Below are 19923 nucleotides of genomic sequence, written 5' to 3' on the forward strand. Positions count from 1 at the left end.
ACCTTCCTGAAATTGAAGGAACAGTTCATACAAATGTGAGCAGAATTTTCCTTCATAATCTCACATCATTATAAATGTGGTGACCTTATTCTGTGCACATTGATGGTTATAAGGAAATGAACTGGTATCTGCAAAATAAATAAGCACAGGTTCAGAACATGTAGGTAAGTTTACCCTTAACTTTTCACAGGTATTTGGAATCAGAACTTACCTAGAGCTCTTCTACTCCCTTTAGCTAATTGCTCTGAATGCTTCCCAGATACATTATTTGTTTTTCTTTTTTTGTACTGGTGATGAACTCAGAGGCTCTCAACCACTGAAACTCATTCCTAACACTTTTTTTTTTCTTTTTTGAGACAATATCTCGCTAAGTTGCTTAGGGCCTTACTAAGTTATTAAGGCTGTCCTGGAACTTGCAATCCTCCTGCCTCAGCCTCCCGAGCCACTGGGACTATAGGCATGCACCACCATGCCCAGCTCAAATCTACCAACTTTAAGTGTTATTTTTTTTAATAAATAAAGTATTAGAATGGGATGTAATATAATAAAATGTAGTACAATAAAGATGGTACAGAACAGTATAGTGCAGTAAAATACCATCATGTAATTCAGTACAGTATGTCATTCAATGACATTCTGTGTCACACAATGCCATACAAATACAACATAATGCAGTACAATGGAAAGTAATATACTTCTGGAGAAGATTTTCAGAAAACAGAAATACTGTGAATCTTACTTCATAGATGAGGAAAGTGAAGCCCAAAGGGGTTATTAACTTACCTAAGTAAAAGAATCTAACCTAACAGTTTTTGAAATTTTTGAATCATGACAATGATAATGTGAATATGCATATGATTTACTATAACTAAAGGACATCTTAAAACATGATGAGTTAGCTCAACACTGGAAGACAAACAGTATCAAAATGAGAAGTTGAAAAGATGAGGGAAAAAAATGGAGAGGAAGAAAATGAATTTGATCCATGTATAAGATCCCACTATGCGGGAACTTAGTGGTGGAACAGGGTTCTAGTTTCAGGGTGAAGGGCATGGCTTTGGACAACAGCAGTGGCAGAATTGCCTGCTTTTTCTAAAAACCATCAGGAACCTAGATGTAAACATCATTGTCTCATTACTTGGTGCAAACCCGTTCCTAGATTTCCTTGAGCTGAATTGCTAGCACCCTTTCTCATGCTCCCAAGAAACCTGAAATTTCACATACCTGACTTTCTCCTCAGTCTAAATTCTTATGATACTGAAAATGTACCCTTGAAAATTTTAATGCATTCTTTAGACAATTCTGTTTTCAAACCTATGAATGTTTGGACAATTAGAATAAAAGTTTATTTCTTTAGAAGACTAATTCTTGATTTAAGAGTAAAGCATTCTTAAGTGTGTTTCAGTGGAAAACTTAGTGAGTTACTGGGACAGACATAGGACCAGGAGATTTGATAAGATAGTCTCATGGCCATGCAGGACAGGGATTCCCTTATTGCTCACAAATTGTGATGAGAGTGACTTCTTATTCTTCCCTCAGCTCTCTTGACAAACGAATCCACTAAAAAGAATTTAACAATTAAGTCTATTCTTGATTCTTAAATTTGTATATTAAATATAGGATTCTAAAGTCTATATTAAGAAGCACTGTTTTTTTTTACTTAAGTTTTTGTTTTGTTTTGATTTCAGATGATAATTTTAGCAATTTAAGAATCTGGTATCACCTTGAGATCCATAGCTCTCCTGGACCACCTCTAAGCACCATTGAAATGCAGTGTATTGCTCTGGTAAGAACCCATCAAATGTTCGTAAATTCTGTCATTTGGCAAACAGAGCTTTTGCTGTATATTAATTTTTTTGTTGTATATTAAATTTCTAGCCCCTAAAAACATCTTCATCAAATGAGTATATTGAGGTAAATCATTTAATCATAGCAATTATAAAAAAATAAATCTGGTACGATGTACCTTAAATGTTTTTGGAAAACATCTTTTAGTTATATGACATCTTATAATGACCACTCTAATTAACATTCTACCTACATGTGTCAAGAGTTAACAGAACAAACTTAACCTTAGCCTACATGCTTGTTCTCACATATATGGTAAAAACAGATTGTGCTTTCTACATTCCTTTATTATTGATTATTCCTGGTTTCTACAGTGGGCTTTTCACCGAAATATTTAGAGAAACTGGCATAGATTTGGTATAACTGTGACTGAGAATAGATTTTCTAACATGAATTATTACTAAATCTGTGCCCAAATTTATTTAGTAGAGTCAAATATCAAATACATAAAAATACTTTAAAATACTTTAAATGAATATGTTGATCATTTGCCCACCTGATTTCTGGGTAAAATGAATAGTATCTCAGAAAAGAGGACATTCAAACTATAAGTTTAAAATGGGAATAGAGATGCGTTGAATATATCACACAAACTAACAGAGGTAATTCTAAAACTACTTATAAGTATCTGGATTTTAAATAAAACATAAGGACAAAGTTAACTGATACTGATAATGTTTTAATTAGATGTAATTGCCTTATTGTTTATATTCGAACATTTGATCATGATGAAATAAATATTATTTTCACTTTCAAATATGCAGATAGATTTCTTCATAGAATTGACTAGTTAGAATTTGGACTTTGGCTCCAATACATAGAAAATAAAGAAATGTTTAAAATACTCTTAAGACTATACATTGAGCATTTGCCTGCCGCAGTCTGGCTGGGCACAGAATCACGAGCCACTCAAGCAGGAACAAACTTTATTTTTGAAAATGCCGCCAATACCCCATACACGTCCGGGAAGCAGCCGGTCCACACACGCAGTTTACCAGAACCCCAGAACCACTTCCTCCCCCGGAATTCCCTCCTACTCTACTTCCCCAACCAATGGGATCTCTCCAGGAGTCCCTTAGCGGCGGGGGGGGGGGGGGGGGGGAGGGGGGGAGTTGGGGGGGGGCGGGGCAGGTGAACAGCAGGAGTCCAATATCCATATGAATGCAAATCTTAACATAATCATATCATCTCAATGGCTAGCTGGCGTCACTTTTCAACCAAAAGTGCCAAAAGTGCCATGCATCATATTACTTGGCTGTGGCTCTTAGCATTTGCCCACCTGATATCTGGGTAAATCTCCATTGAGGCATAGAAAAATGAATGGTTAAAATATTGAAATGCACTCAATTAAGGCTTGCAAAAGTATTATCTTCTAAGTAGAAAATAATTTAATATGATGATGGTAGGATCATTTTACTCAATGAAATGCCCTATTTCTTTGACCTATTTCTGTAGCATAAAATCTTTCTTAAAGTATATTTTTAAATGACATGAATTTAGCTACACAGCCTCTTGCTATGGAAAGTGATTACTGAATTAAAATGCATCTCTTTATCAGAACATAAATGAAAAAATTTTAAATGGGCCCTGAAGAAATTGGAAACATGAGATAGTACCTCAGAAGAGAGGATATTGACTTCCTAATTGACTATGTGTTTAAAATAGGGATAGAGATGACTTGAAATGTATAAGATAAACTAGCAAACAGATCAAACAGATGTAATTCTAAAATCACTTATACATATCTATTACGTCTTCTCATTAAATGGAGCATTATGTGTTCTTCTCTCCATAAGGATTATTAGTCCTTTGAGAAAATACTTATAGAAACTGAAGTTTAGTTAGCCAATCCCAATAAACCAAATGCTGAATGTTTTATTTGATATAAGGAGGCTGATTCATAGTGGGATAGGGAGCGGGAGCATGGGAGGAATAGATGAAATCTAGATAGGGCAGAGGGGTTGGAGGGGAAGGGAGGGGGCATGGGGTTAGAAATGATGATGAAATGTGATGATCATTATTATCCAAAGTACAGGTATAAAGACATGAATTGATATGAATATTCTGTGTATACAATCAAAGATATGAAAAATTGTGCTCTATATGTGTAATAAGAATTGTAATGCATTCTGCTGTCATATATAAATTAAAAATTAAAAAAAAATAAATTGAAGTTTCTATAACTTTCAACTTTGAATGGTGAAGATTGCCATGCAGGTTGAGAAATATACAAACCACAGGGTACTTCATGTGTCTATGTAAGAAGACTGAGCAAAAAGTGAAAAGAAGCCACCACTTGTCTCTTTTAATGAGACATTTCCAATATGTTTTCTTTTTTGCAATTAAAATTTGCATTACCCTTTCATGAATATATTACTTTCATAAGTGATGTAGCTGCTAGATTACTCTCTTTGTGACTATGTAGTCATGTTTGCTGTTTTAATTAAATATTCACTTTCAACTGAGGTTGGTGGGAATGGGGGAAGTCTCTCAACTAACTCTACTCACCTAGGATCCCAATGAAAGTGATGTGTTGCTAAGTCATTAAGATTTCCTTTCTAATCACAGAAACTTACTCCCTTCTTAACTTTCAGATGTGAAGATTTATTTGATAGAGATGATATATTTTCTTTTAAGTAATGCCATCAAATAAAATCTTTGTGCATTTCTTGAAAAATATATTTTCTTAGTACTTTTACAAGTACACTAAAATTTAACCCAATTTGGACTAAATATCAAAAATGTATAGATACAAGCATGAAGATTATTTTAAGTAAATATTGTATCCATCCATATTCCAAAAAATTCTGCAAAGATTCAAATTTGTATAAACTCTTACCTCTGTTATGCTGCTTATACTCTTATTTATCAATTTTAAAACATTGGTTGGCTCACAAAAGATATAATGCTTTTTTCCTAAAGTTATAGAGCTAATATATGGCTTTAATAACTGCTTAAACTGATAGAGTATTTCCTGAATTATTTACTTATTAATGAATTCTTAATTGGCCTTGCATAATGTCTATGGATTTAAAAAACAGCAGTAATTATCCACTTTTATTTAAACTGACAATGGAGTCAAGGACATGACCTAGAATTAAACTATCTGCACTTCACTGAAGTATCTCACAGAGAGGACAGGGGGTGTTCTGCTCTCCAAATCAAGTCTTGCAAAGGAGAAGAATGCTTTTAATCAATTTCTCTCTTTCTCTCCCATTCCTCCTTCTCTCCCCCCTCTCCTCACACCCTTCCATCCTCTCTTTTTCCCTCCTTCCTTCCTATCTTGCCCATTCTTTTTATTTTTTCTCTCTTTTTTTATTAGTTGTTCAAAACATTACATAGCTCTTGACATCATATTTCATACATTTGATTCAAGTGGGTTATGAACTCCCATTTTTCCCCCATATACAGATTACAGAATCACATCAGTTCCACATCCACATTTTTACATACTGCCATACTAGTGTCTGTTGTATTCTGCTACCTTTCCTATCCTCTACTATCCCCCTTCCCCTCCCCTCCCATCTTCTCTCTCTACCCCATCTACTGTACTTCATTTCTCCCCCTTGTTTTCCCCCACTTTCCCTTCACCTACTCTTATATGTAATTTTCTTTTTAGTTTTGTATCAAAGTTACCTGTGCTGGCCAAACCCTGTGCTCTGAAGACTGATTCCTTTACTAATTTGGATACACTAATTTGTCTTCCAGCAATAACTGAATAGAATTTCAACACACAGAGCTCTTCAAGAGATTTTTTTCTGCTTTACAGCAAGAATGTTGGCCTGTATTTATAGACTATCTACATAGCCACAATGAATCATTTTGATACTCCTTCTTTATAATCACTTATATTTCTGTTCTGATTAGATACTATGTTAACCAGGGTGACTTGCACATGACATTGGACTAGGAATTCAACTGCTAACTCTTCCAAAGGCAGTGAGATCCACCATCAGACTTTGTCTCTCCAGTAAACTCAGTCGGATTCAACTCCTTTTCAGTTATGACAAGGGTTTTTGCTTCCTTCTTCCTATGGTTACAGTAGGCTCAAGAGGGAACTAGCAGGGACACCATCACTCCAATATCCAAGATGGAGGGCATTTGGTCCTTACTATCATGTCTTAACATCAACAATATAAGTTTTACTTACTAGTCATTGAATCTCAAGGATTTTTTCCCCATCAAATTTCTTGTGATCCCAAAGATGATCAGAAGAGCATCCCCAAAGCTTCCCAAAAGGCACTGAAAATGTCTCTGAAAGAGCTGGAATGGGTTGTGTCTTCAGGAGGTAGTTTAAGTCTTGAGTAAAGTTGTGTATTCTGTCCTTCCCACTAACTGGAAAAAATTTAATTTCCTCTTTATTATAAACCTAGCTAGGCATGCATCCTTCAAAAATGATGGTTTATCTCATAACATTAGAATCAATATATAATAAAATTTGAAGTGTATCAACAAAAGTTTATTTTAGAAAATGAAAGAGGAACTTTCCTCCCCTTGCATTCAGGCTGTAGCAACCCTGTTCATTGTACAATGAGTTTAGAAGGTTTCAGCATTAGGCATTAGGTGGAGAGAGAAGGCGTTTGGGGATTGACTGGGTTAATATGACAAACCATTATACTATTATTCTTTATGAGGAAAACCTAACACTAGCTTATAAGGTAAACTACTGAATTGATGATTTTGTTGACAAGTACTAATTTTACATAATCAATAAAGAAGGCTTTTCAAAGACTGGAAATTTTGAAAGGGGAAGTTATGACTATTGTGAGATATCTCTATATCTCTGAGTAAAAAGTGTTCAGAGGATGGAAAGGGAGAGTTCACATAAGAAGATCACCACTTCTAATACCTTTTCATATAAGTGTTCAAGTCAGGAGTACATTAATTAGTTAAAATCAACATCACAACTATCTGAAACACCATATTTTCAATACAAGATCAGAAAACATTCCAAAGTTAAAGGTGAATAATTTTTGGATACTCTGTCGCCATAAACAATTCCTGCCTCTGCCTTCTTCCATAAATTCAGCAGAGGAAGTGACTATATATAACACCAGATTTATTTATGCAAATACAAATGCTTGAAGAAAGAAGGAAGGAGAGAAGGAAGGAAATAAAAAGAAGGAAGGAAGGGAAAAAAATTGAAAATACCCACTCATTATATTTAGAATTACTGCACACTGGTTCTTTAAAACATTTGAACTGTACCTGAGCACTGTTTTCTTAACTTGTGACAAATACTATTCTAAATGGCATTCATGCACCTGCATGCATGCACATACACACATACATACACACACATAAACACATAAGTATACAAACACAGACTCTTTTCTTAAATAGTTAACTAGGAATACACTTCCTAGGGCTCTGTCCCCTGAAATTATATATATCACTATTCATTGCAGCTTCTCATAGTTTTTTCCCTGAGGATACAGGATATATCTGAATACAGATGAATAAACCCAAAGATTCTTCTAGTGGTTTCTGACTTTTTCACAGTCATATCCTCAGTGTACATTTACTCTAACTGATATTAACATCTAACCTTGATAACACTTTTATATTCTTCATGCTACAGGTCAGTGGTGGTTTGGGAGAAAAGGGGTAAGACATGAGGCATGACTTTTCTGCATAAAGTAAAGTGCAGATGGGAGTAGCAGAGGAATGACAATGACATTTCTATTTTACAGCTGCTTCCCTGATTCCTGAATTCTGAACTACTACTACAACTAACTTTTCAATTTAGGAAAATTATTGAGACAGATTATAGTTATCATTTCCTCTGAATTACATGATACTTTCAAAATGCCCTTTAGTTCAGTTTGTTTATTGACTTGGTAATGTTTTCAAATTAAATAAAATTAAAATTAAAGATTTCCTCAATAATATACTTTCCTTAAATTAATATTATTGTGTGTTTTATACCTCAGAAATAATCCTTTTATAATGAACTCATGATTATCTTCTGAGAGAGGATATAGTGAAAAATATTTCCTGCTGGTACATTTTGAATTGACATTGACTCAATTAAGCTTTTATGGCCAGAAGCATAATCTTTATTTACTTGAACCCAGCAGGAAGTGATGAACTTTTCAGTGCAAACACTCAGTGAATTAAATTTTTCTTCTTGGAGAAGGTATGAACTGGCAACCAAGTGACAAAGTTAACCAAGTATTAAAATAATAAGGTGATAAAGTAAGAAGGCAACCTGAATTAATTTGAGATTTTTAAATTCCCCAAGTCATGTTTAAACATGATGATTTATTATTTTGTTAAAAGTTGTGATTATCCAGAACATCAGACATATTAATAATTGATTTATATACAAATACAAAATCTTTTTATAAGTTACACATTTTGTTTTTTAATGAATATTTAATAAGTGTCTATTTTTGGCACTGTTTAGATGCTCAGGAGTAGTAATGAACAATACAAGCAAGGTCCCCATTTATGGGAGTTAGAAAACATTCTAATGGAGTTAGAAAACAAACAAAATAACCAAAATGAGATATTTCATAGGAAGTTTTTCTGTCGTTTGGATTTTCAAATAAAGTCACTAACCTGAGAATCATATGTAATTCTTTGTCCATGTTCTGAAAAGCATGGCTACAATTTATCTAAGAGTTATTAGGGAACATAAGAGTATTTCTAGCTGATATAACAAATAAACCCCAGGTTTTCAATAGTTTGATATAATAAAAGATTTAATAATTTAAGAATCTCATATATATATTCCTGATTGGCAGGTAGCATCCTCCATGTTGTGATTCAGGGAGCCAAGCTTCTTCCATCTTGTGATTCCTTAATTCTTTAGGGACTCAGAGATTCCTACATATAGTTGGAGGAAGAAAACTGAGAGAAGAGAATTTCCACTAGGTTTTTAATTGTCTTGGTCTATAGGTGACACTTCACTTCCGTTCACATACCATTGAAGAATAGTAGTAACACAGGTATAGCAGAGTGCAAGAGGGTTTGGGACATCTAATCTCTGGTTGGACAGTTGCTGCCTAGTGTTATCTTTATTCTGTGAATGGGGAGCACAGAAATTTAGTGGAAAGATGAATGTTTCTGGCATATCAAGGGAGGTGAGAAATCTTTTAGACTATTACCCATTTCTGGAAAATATATGTGATGGTCAGAACACAAGAGTGGGAGTATTTTTCAGAAAGAAGATACTAAAAATTTAATGTGGCCTGACTTTTTGGAGATTTCCTATAAACAGAAAGGACCACAAAGGGAAGAACAATTGTTAGAATAAAAGGAAAATGCACTTCCACTCCCATAAGATAAGACCTCATGGATCAAAGTTTATTTGAATCAATGGAAGGTGGCTGGGCCTGGGCTGGTATGAAAGGACCTAGCCTAATGATACATTCTATTAGTGTGAGAAACCCCAGGAGAAAGAGTCCACAGAGTAATTCAAAATAAAAGAGAAGAGGAACCTACCAAGTCAATTGGAGAAGATCAACCAGCAAAAATGAATGGCCTCTGTTCTTTTGCCTCTCATCCAATATACATCCTTTAATGTGAAGCAGCCATATTAGAATGATGATTGCAGGAGAGAAAGTGAGAATAAAAGGCTTGAAAATAGCAGGTCATATATACCTTCTCCCCACAAATGATCTGAAAAATTACTAGATAGTCTTGAGGATGAAAATGGTGTGCCAGAGAAGAAAGATCAGGAAAAGCATTCAATAGGGTAAGAGATGAAAGTAATGATTGAATTTGGGTTTTAAAAAATACCTCAAAATGAAACCTTTTCACACTAGCAAACATCCCTGAGATAACAACAGGGGGTGAAGGAATCCACAGATCCTTTGTTAACTTTGAGAGTAGTCATGGAAGAAACTTGTCAGGTTTCACACCACCATTCAGTGTACCCATTACTGTTACAAGAAATGAATGAGATAAATCTAGATGGTGATAATACTATGAACAAAAATAGTCTGAAGTGACATTGAGGGTGGCTTGAAGACTGGGGCAGTGTATCTGGGAAAAGAGAATAGTAAATGCACAAATACAAAATGAGCTTGGTAGGAAGGGACCTGGCAGGGAGAAGAAAAGAGCCTTGCGAGACTGGATTTTGAACAAAAAATATGTGAGGAGATGACTTGTGATCAGGTTGTCCTTGGTGCCAGATCTCCTAGTGACTCAAAGAGCAAGATGAGAGATTTTAGTCCATATGCAGTTTAGTCACTAGAAGATGAAGAAAGGGAAATAAACTGACATAAATTATATTTCTAAACTTCTCAAAATGTTTTTTATATTGTAAGAAAATAATATATATGTAAATAAAATTTAAATGCTGAAAATATCTTACATTTGTTTTTAAATATACACATGCATTCATATTTCCTCAGAAAAGGTTTATAATGCAAAATTCAATATACCTGTTCACACATATTTTAAAATAGTATTTCATTATTATGTGTTTGAATTTTTCATCATTCTAAATTCCAACATCTTGTGAATGTTCTTTCTGTTTTAAAATATTGATTTCTATTCCACAGGATTAAATATGCATATTTTAGTCATTTAATAAAGGAACTTGAGAAATAGAAGCAATTTTTAAAACAGCAATTATGTTGGCTAAAATGTTCCTAAAGTACAAGCAAGAGAAAAATATTGAATACCTTATAAAAGAACACTCTCTATTGAACCTAAAAGAGCCCATGTGAAGATGAAAGACAGCTTTAGAAGTCCCCATGTACAGTCATTACTATTTTACTTGAGTTTCAAAACAAGTCAGTCAAAACTGAAATATGTTTTTTAATTCCAAACATAAATTAACCTCAGAAGCCTACTCATCAAAGTAGAGGAATATGCCATTGGCAAGACAGATAATAGCAAAATATTTCAAATTTTTTAATAAAGTGTTCACATAAATTCACCTGACTCTGTACTTCTCATCGAGAAAGAGTTATTTATTATAAAATTGAATTGAGGATATGGCAAGCCACTTTAAACAACACTTAACCATTTTTTCAGATGCAATTATTTTTATGTTTTATTGTTTATTTATTTAGGATGATTATGCATTTATGAAATTATATAGATAACAAAGTGTTCCAAAAATAAACATAAATTTTGTTCACCTCATAAAATAACAATGACAAATTTCCTTCCTTCAAGTTATTAATCACATCAAATATTTTAAAAATATCTAATTTTATAATATTAAGAAATATTTATAGTTAAAAAATTAATCTTGTCTAAGTTTTTTCACAATGGTTTGTCAGGTGGATATTTACAATACAAATTATTTATATAATACCATCTTTTTAAAGTGTCATTTATGTGATTTTTATCTGTTTCAGCTTGGAAGAAAATTATATTCGAACCTTATGAAAATTCAAAATATTATTATACTCAAGTTTAAAGCATTTTCGACCATTATTAGAAATATATTGGATTTATAGGAACTTAAAACTTTTGATTATAATGAAACATTTGTTTCTGATGAGTCTATTGCTGTTTTTGAGACTCCAGAGAATTTAATTTCAGAGCTTCTCAAGAGATTGTAGTACCCACAGTTCTAAGCATTCAGTGATTACTGTCTGAAAGCTGCTCTCTAAAGGATTTTGAGGATGTTGTCTAGACCTACTGAATAAGAATGAAGTGGTCAGTTAGTGATATTTGTTATGGATGTGGCAAGGATGCTAAGGAGGAATTATCATATAAGTGCCTCATAGTTGCCATTCCCTGTTCCTACTCTTTAGATCCAAACAACATTAGAATGTTATATCCTCTTTGTAACATGAGGACTTGCTCCTGTTAGATGGGTTGTAGATAACAGAGAAAATCATAGCTTTGCAGTGGTTTTGCTTTATTTTCTGTTCAAGGCTTATATGTGATAAGACCTAGACAGTTCTATATCCCAGTATTTTATTCCTCCTTAGACCAGGGTCTAAATATCTAATGCATAGGTCTCAAAATGTGAGTCTCTCAAATCTAGCCTTATTTTTTTAAGAATTAGAATGTAATAAAACAAAGTATCAGAGAGCATCACATATAGTAAGAACAGGGATTATTTTGTAAAACGTTTGTGATGTGTGTAGATACACAGGATTGTACTGAAAATTGAATTATTCTGGGTTATGATTAAACAGGTTGAAAATCAGCGGCTTAGATTCTAGTATTTTTCCTTCTGTGAAAGATCTGTAGCATTTTTCCTGAACTGAAAATGATCTTCACTGAAAAATATCTGAGTAGCAGTCCAGGACAAATGTTTAGGCCAAAATGTTTCATATAGTTTTCTATCTTAAGCCCTAGGAAAAGTTTCTACCCAAATTTCCTTCCTTTAGGTTTTTGTGAGTTTGATCCTTGGAAACATCATAGGAATCTAAGTCTGATAATAGTTTTACAAAATATGTGAGATTGCCTAGAAAATGAGTGAACTCTAACATAATCAAGTTACTGCCAAAGGAAACACTGAAAAATCGACCTCATAGTAGTAATAATACTGGTAGAAAATATTTTAAATATAATTTTATAAATAGATGTCTTACAATTTAGCCACATGGATTTCTTTGTACTGTTTGCTGTTAAAAATAATAATCCTACTGTTTACCAAGATTAATAAAGAAAGATGTACAAGAAATTAAAAATGAATAAGATATATTCAATTGTGGATCAAGAATAAAATATAACAAATGGACTCCAATAATAGTTTTCTTTACATTTGCTTTCATAGAACAATGACTATGCTGACACTTAAAGCTGATTGTTTTGCATTTCTAGGAGACTGTTTGCATTGAAATACCTATCTCTAATCCAAAAGAAAATATTATCCACATAGATGTGAAATTAACAAATGATGCCCTTAGTGGACTCCAAGAACTCACACTGAATCCATTAGAGTGTGTTAACTATATTGTCTGGTATTCTCCAGCAACAACAGGCTATAAAGAAGAAAGGTATGACATGAATATGCCATTATTGTTTATTATTGACCCTTTGAAAATAAGATTTTAAAATTCTTTCTTTACATGCTTTAATACTATTTCCTGATTTAAAGGTGCTAATTTGGAGTGAGCTTTTGTTTACTTCAGTGTGAAATTATTATTTATTGGTATATTAAGTTAAATAATTCCTAAATTTCTCCTTTGACCCTCTATTATACATTTTAGTAAACAGATCATTCTGAATGCAGCAACTGAACCAAATGAGGACTAGGGACTAAACTTTCAATTTCCTTGAGGAAAATTACTCTTTATATTTTTTCACAATTAAGTAAAAGTTATTCGCTTGGAGAACAGAGACAAAGTTAAATTAATGTTGTTACACTATAGTGAAAATGTACACATACATACACAAATACTACTAGTATAATGATGATTGTTCTTATAGAATGATAATTGTGAAAAATTTTTGAATTATATATTCATATATGTAAACACACAAAAATATAATTATCTCAAAAATGTACTGAAACAATCAACTTTATTTGTTTCAATAGTAATATCCAGGTTGCGTATTACAGTTTTCAACTCTGTAATTGACTTAGTATTTGTGTTTAATGTATTCCATCATTATATTCCATGAAATATATTCCATGAAGTATATTCCATGACGTGCTTTTTTGAGGATAATTCATTTTGTGATTAATTCATTAACTTATCTTAATAAATAAAATTAGATATATTTATGGTATACAATGCAATAATTTGAAATATGTATATACTGTTCAATGATTAAATCAAGTTGAATGACATGTGCCTTACCTCCTCACGTGTTCATCATCTGAGAATACTTAAAATGTACTCTCTCTGCAGTTGTCAAGTATACAATATTGTTATTAACTACAGTCATCTTGTCATAAAATAGATGAACTTAGTCTTCTAGTCTAACTGAAATATCATTATCCTTTAACCAACTCCCCCCACCAACCATTCCGTCCTAGTCTCCTGCAACTACCATTCTACTCTCTGCTTGTGAGTTTGAGTTTTTCAGATTTACATATAAGTGAGATCATGTGGTATTTGTATTTCTGTGCCTGGCTTATTTCACTTAATATAATACAATCCAAGATAAATTATTGCTTCTTCTAGCACAATATCCTTTAATAGGAATTAAGTAATTGTTATTTTAATAAGCAGATGAATAGATGAATATATTTGAGAAATTTTAAAGGATAAAGATTAGAATGTAAAACAGGAAAAGAAGAACTTAGCATATTAGAAAAGATGTTATTTTAATAGATTCCCTTAAGAAATGTTGGCTCATCCCATCTCTGCCATGTGACTGTACAGGCTTTGTGAGCACAGACTGAATCTTGGATCTTTAAAATCAGTATATATGAAAAGGCACAACCTGGGCTAATGCTTATTGACTGCCTACCTTATTATTATAATTGCAGCATATATTTTACATAATAAACACATAAAATTCTCATAACAACTCTAAGAGGTAGAACTGATTCCTCGCATTTTATATATAATGAAATTGAAGCTCAAAAAGCAAATGACTTGTTTGAAGTTATACAAATTAAAAATGACAGAGCTGACATATCAGTTATACTTTTAGACTACCACAAGCTCTGTTTCCCCAGAGCTGAGCACATAATAAAGGAAGCTCTTAAAAACCACATGTCACTTGATAGCCCTCCCATGAAAGTACATTTGCATTCACTTCAACAAACTAAATTTGGTTCAGTGATGGTTAAAAAATGGACTTTAGCTCTTATTGATCCTGCACAACGTTGAAAATACTCATATGTAAACATTTTCCACTAATTGAACAAACATCTATTAAATAGATATTAATGATATCATTATTTTACTTGAATAATGACATGATTTACTCACCAAATAGTAAAAAGTTTAAAAATATATTCACAATAACAGTAGAGTACATCACAGAGTACTTGTCAAATATTATATTTGATACCAACTATTTCTACCAAATTGAGATATTTTATTTTTCTTGCCAAGCCTATTACACAATCTAAAACCACTGACAGGAATTTTTTTTTTCGTATCAATGCATTACAATTAAACATAATAGTGGGATTCATTATGCCATATTCAAATATTCACACAACATAATTTGATCAATCTTGTTCTCCCCACTTTCCCCTCCCTCCTCTCCTTCCTTTCCTGATCCCTTTCCTCTACTCTATTGATCTGCCTTCTATTATTGTTATTTTATTTTGGATACCAGGGATTGAACTCAGGGGCACTCGACCACTGAGCCACATCCTCAGCCCTATTTTGTATTTTATTTAGAGACAGGGTCTCACTGATTGGCTTAGTGTCTGACTTTTGCTGAGGCTTTGAACTTGAGATCCTCCTGCTGCTGGGATTACAGGCGGGTGTTATTTTAATTAGTGCATTATAATTATATAGATTTATGATTTATTGTGATATATTCATACATAGACATAGCATAATTTGGTAGATGTCATTCACCATTACTTTCCCATATCCTCCCCTTGTCCCTTCCTCTCCATCCTCTTTCTCTACTCTATTGGTCTTCCTTCCATTTTACTAACAGTATTTTGTATATTTTTACCAGCATTATTTTCCAGCCTGAAATAGGGGAAGAGTTCTGGTATTTACTGAAATTAACTACTGAACTTCCAAAAACAAACACAATACCAGAAATACAATGTGACCTTGGAAAGTAAGTTCTCTTTTAACAGAAAGATTATTTATATTAAAAAATTATATACAACATCACTGTTTTAATGAATTTAATCTTTCTTTTAACAATACTTTTTTTAACAGACCTCAGGCATGTTAGGCAAGCACTTTACCTCTGAGCTACAACCCTAGCCTTAATATGTTAAAATAAGAACTAAATGTATTTCTTGTAGAAAAGTTGTAAAAAAAAAAGTCAGGGCTTGGTAAGTAAAGAGTTTTGTTCAAAAGGATTATTGCAAAGGAGGGAAAAGGATGATTCCAATAGAAAGAATGCTTCAGAAATCTGCAAGGGCCACAAAATCAAATTGAAAAGAGATTGTAATCTTATAGGGTAAAGGAAGAGGAAAGCAGATATAAACAGAATCTTTTGGAGGGAATGCTAGACAATCAAGGGGAAATGGTCAGTGGGGTCTAATAGGAAAAGTGTCTCACCACGGTAAATTGATTCATACAGGCTGAGAAAGGAAGCATGTTCGTGTGTATGTGTGTGTCACACACACACACACACACACACACACACACACACACTTGCTTACACTTGGAAATAAGCAGAGTTCAGGGCCTTATAGGAAAGAGGGAAGCCTGATGAAAGTTTATTTAACTCAAAGCAGAGGATAGGCAATGGGCAACTGTGAACACCATCATTTGGTTAATACCACGTTCCCTTGACATATGACGATTCATATTTATGTGATCAAGTTCCTATTACATGTCTGGCACCAAATTTGGTGCTGGTAAACAAGTCATAATAAACTTTTTAAAAGTATATACTCTAGTAGGCAAATCAGTGCCTTTTAGTTGATTTCTCTCCCACAGCACATCAAAAGTGTTGAACTCTTCCAGTACCAGATCTTGAATCAAAATGTCACTACAAGTGATTCATTAAGGAAGTGATTTGAGAGAAATCAGTAGGAGAATAGAGAAAACAGGATAAGAAAGAGGAAGAAGCTAAGTGTGAATGTAATTGCATATATAGTCCCTGACTGCCTGATTCTGAAGAGAGACAGAGAGAGAGGAGAGAGAGAGAGAGAGAGAGAGAGAGAGAGATAGATAGATAGATAGATAGATATCTGGACCCTAGTTCTAAAGACACAGTTTGCCATGCCTTGAAGCAAAGGAACTGGTTATTGTTGTTTGGGGCTTTTTTCGTAGTCTGATCCCTATTCTATTTTTTATTTGGTAGATAGTAATTATGTATATTTATGGGGTATAAATGTGATTTTTGTACACTGTGAAATAATCAAATCAGGCTAAATAGCATATCTACCACCTCAAGTTGTGAGAACATTTAAAAAATTTTTAGCTATTTTGAGATATGTAATACATAACTGTATTGTATTGTGGGCTTTTGAACTCCTAAACTAGTCACTACAAGCATCTTTGGAATGACACATAAACTCCCAGGCATGTCTGCTCTCTGCAGTGTTGAGGGGGTTCCTGGATCCAAGAGAGATTAACAGCAAGCATGCAGAAAAATAGGATGAGGGCAGATAACTGGTAAAAAAAAAAAAAATAATAATAATAATCTACTAGGGTAGCTGAGTGTGGGACACCAGCATGTCTGATTCAACAAGTTATTTACAAACTAAATCCTAGTTATGTACATATTTCTCATTTTAAAATGTTGATATATAATAACCATATATAAATGTTATTAACAAATATAAAACAATTATGTGAAAATTCGACTCACTTTTCTCATTATTTTTTTCATTCTAGTAAAAAGTGCTAGAATTTTTCTTTTAAAGTTCTCTGGTTATTTTTAAGCACATTTTTCTAAAATTTAATTTTTTAATGAAAGTCATACTTATCTATGATTAAAAGGCCAATAATCATAATACTAAAAGATGTTTGATAATAACTATCTTTTAACCAGCTCATCCTGTATCCTTATCCATTTTGGAAGTTTGTAAGATCTTTTCATCCAGTATCCTTACCTTAAAATTCTTAATGATATGTCTTGCCATGACTCTATTTTTGTATATTTTTCTGGATAACTAGAGACTGCTGGTTTTTAAATTTATTTATTTGTTTGTTTGTTTTTTTTTGGTACTGGGATCCTAGAGATTCAACCCAGGAGCACTCTATCATTAAGCTATATCCCCAGCCCTTTTTATTATGCTATTTCTTTTTCTTTTTTGGTACTGGGAATTGAACTCAGGAGCACTCAACCACTGAGCCACATCCCCAGCCTTATTTTGTATTTGATTTAGAGACAGGCTCTCATTGAGTTGCTTAGTGCATCACTACGTTGATGAGGCTGGCTTTGAACTCAGAGATCCTCCTGCCTCAGGCTCTGGAGCTGTTGGGATTACAGGTGTGCACCACTGCACCTGGCTATTATTTCTTATTTTAGACAGGTTCCCATTAAATTGTTGAGGTTGGCTTTGAACCTGAAATACCCCTGCCTCAGTCTCCTGAATCACTGGGATTGTAGGCATAAGCCACTGTTCCCAACTTGGAGATCTCTATTTTTTTTTGTCAATATTGTTTTAGTTGTCAATGGACCTTTATTTATATGTGGTGCTAAGAATCAAACCCAGTGCCTCACACGTGCTAAGCAAGCGCTCTACCACTGAGCTACAACCCAGCCATTGGAGATCTCTTTAAATAAGGAGATTTATGAATTTCAGTTCTTAGAATTCTTGAATTATACCATCTCTATTTTCTCTTTACTTCCTATATCTCTGTTTTTGATTTAGTATTTGGGGGATGATTTTAAATGTTCCTTTTTGTTTACCCTTTTCCCTAGTATTTGTATTCAGACAGATTAACTCAATTTTATTTTATAGTTCTTCTATTTAGTTTTTATGTCAGCTACCAATATCAAAGACCATTTTGTTGTTATTATATGGGAGACAGACATATGTATAATGAGTAAGAAGTCATAAAAAGTCTGGAGTGCAGTGGAAACATTGTTTGGGGCTACACATTTAGTTGTTCCTAGGTTTGTTTTAAGTTAAAGAGAAGAGCAAAGTAAATAAAAGGACTACATATTTGCACTTCTATGTCACAGACAACCTTAATTATCATCCATAGTTGGCCTTATAGATTATTATTAATGAGTCTCAGAAAGATTGATAGTAGTCACTTAATAAATCATCAGCAAAATGAAATTAATTCCATTTAGTTACGCAAGGAACTTTCACATATTAGAGGTATCTTTTGATTTATAAATTTTATAGTAAGTATATTTATCCTTGTGGATTCATGATATTTTATCATCACTTGGATTCTGTATAATGTGTTTTAATTTTTTAAATATTGTTTTTAATTGTAGATGGACACAATAGCTTTATCTTGTTTATTTAGTTTTTTTTTTTTTTTTAATGTGGTGCTGGGGATAGAACCCGATGCCTCACACATGCTAGGCAAGCACTCTACCACTGAGCCATAGCCACAACCACAGCCCTGTTCTATTTTTTTTTTATTTTGAAATAGTTTAAGACTATAAAGAAGTTGAAAAACAACAGAGCAGAGTTCCCATGTATACTTTACCCTATAATTGGTTTTGAAGATGCTACTTCTTGCTTTATTTGATTTATTAAAATTATCATTTTTTGTTTTTCATTGTTCATATGTTGATTTTCTTCTTCCTATACTATATTAACAAGTTTGAAATGATTTTGATGAAAAAAATTCTCATGGCTATGAAGAAATATAAAACTAAATAGTAACATTTTGAACACTTCATAAATTGATTTTTGTCCCCTAAATAATATATGTATCAACAATCCTGAATATACACATGTACAATCTACAATCTTCCATCTCTAATTATTGGAAACCTGGCATGTAAGAAACTATTAGATTCACTTCAATTTAAAAAACTTACTGGATTAACAATGAACCAGCATTTATTTTTTATTAGTACATTTTAATTATACAGAATAATGACTTTGATTGTGGCATAGTCATACATGCAAATAGCATACTTTGATCATATCTACCCACCATTGCCCTTCACATCCCTCTCCTTTTTCTCTTCCTCTTCTCTAATAGTCTCCCTGCTACTTTCATGTCATTCAAATACATCTTTAGTTTGTATTTTTCTCTTTAGCCCATGGTGATTGCAGGTTTTCTTGCTTTTGATATGCTTGAAATGGAGATGATACAAAAAACATTTCAAATGTCATCAAGTTATAATAATAGTTTGCAATGAAATAGACTTTAATCCCCATAAATCTTATGCTGTTTTTTCATTTGCTTCTTTAGTGAATGTTTTAAAATATAGTTCACTTTATTTCATAATTACAACATGTGTTGGCAGACTGTCAATTGTAGTTTTATTTTTGCAAAGTGATTTCTTATTAAGAAAATATAAATAGAATTCTATTTAAGTTATAATTAGGAGTGTTTTAAGTACACATTTTGGACCAAATATATTTTGTTTTATTTTGAATTGAGACTCTGTGGCTCCAGCTGGAAC

General features: G+C 32.9%; 1 protein-coding gene across 1 annotated transcript in view; it reads left to right on the forward strand.

Moving 5' to 3' along the window:
* CFAP47 (cilia and flagella associated protein 47) overlaps nucleotides 1-19923 on the forward strand; it is a gene marked incomplete at both ends in the record, with an annotated part of 427079 nt that overhangs the window by 299330 nt on the left and 107826 nt on the right. Inside the window, 3 exons of the mRNA XM_081278126.1 lie at nucleotides 1689-1786; nucleotides 12592-12767; nucleotides 15367-15474. Coding sequence (XP_081134252.1) covers nucleotides 1689-1786; nucleotides 12592-12767; nucleotides 15367-15474 — 382 coding nt within the window. The remainder of the gene's footprint in view (nucleotides 1-1688; nucleotides 1787-12591; nucleotides 12768-15366; nucleotides 15475-19923) is intronic.

The sequence above is a fragment of the Spermophilus citellus genome (assembly GCF_964194105.1).
Source record: "Spermophilus citellus genome assembly, chromosome: X".
NCBI lineage: Eukaryota > Metazoa > Chordata > Mammalia > Rodentia > Sciuridae > Spermophilus > Spermophilus citellus.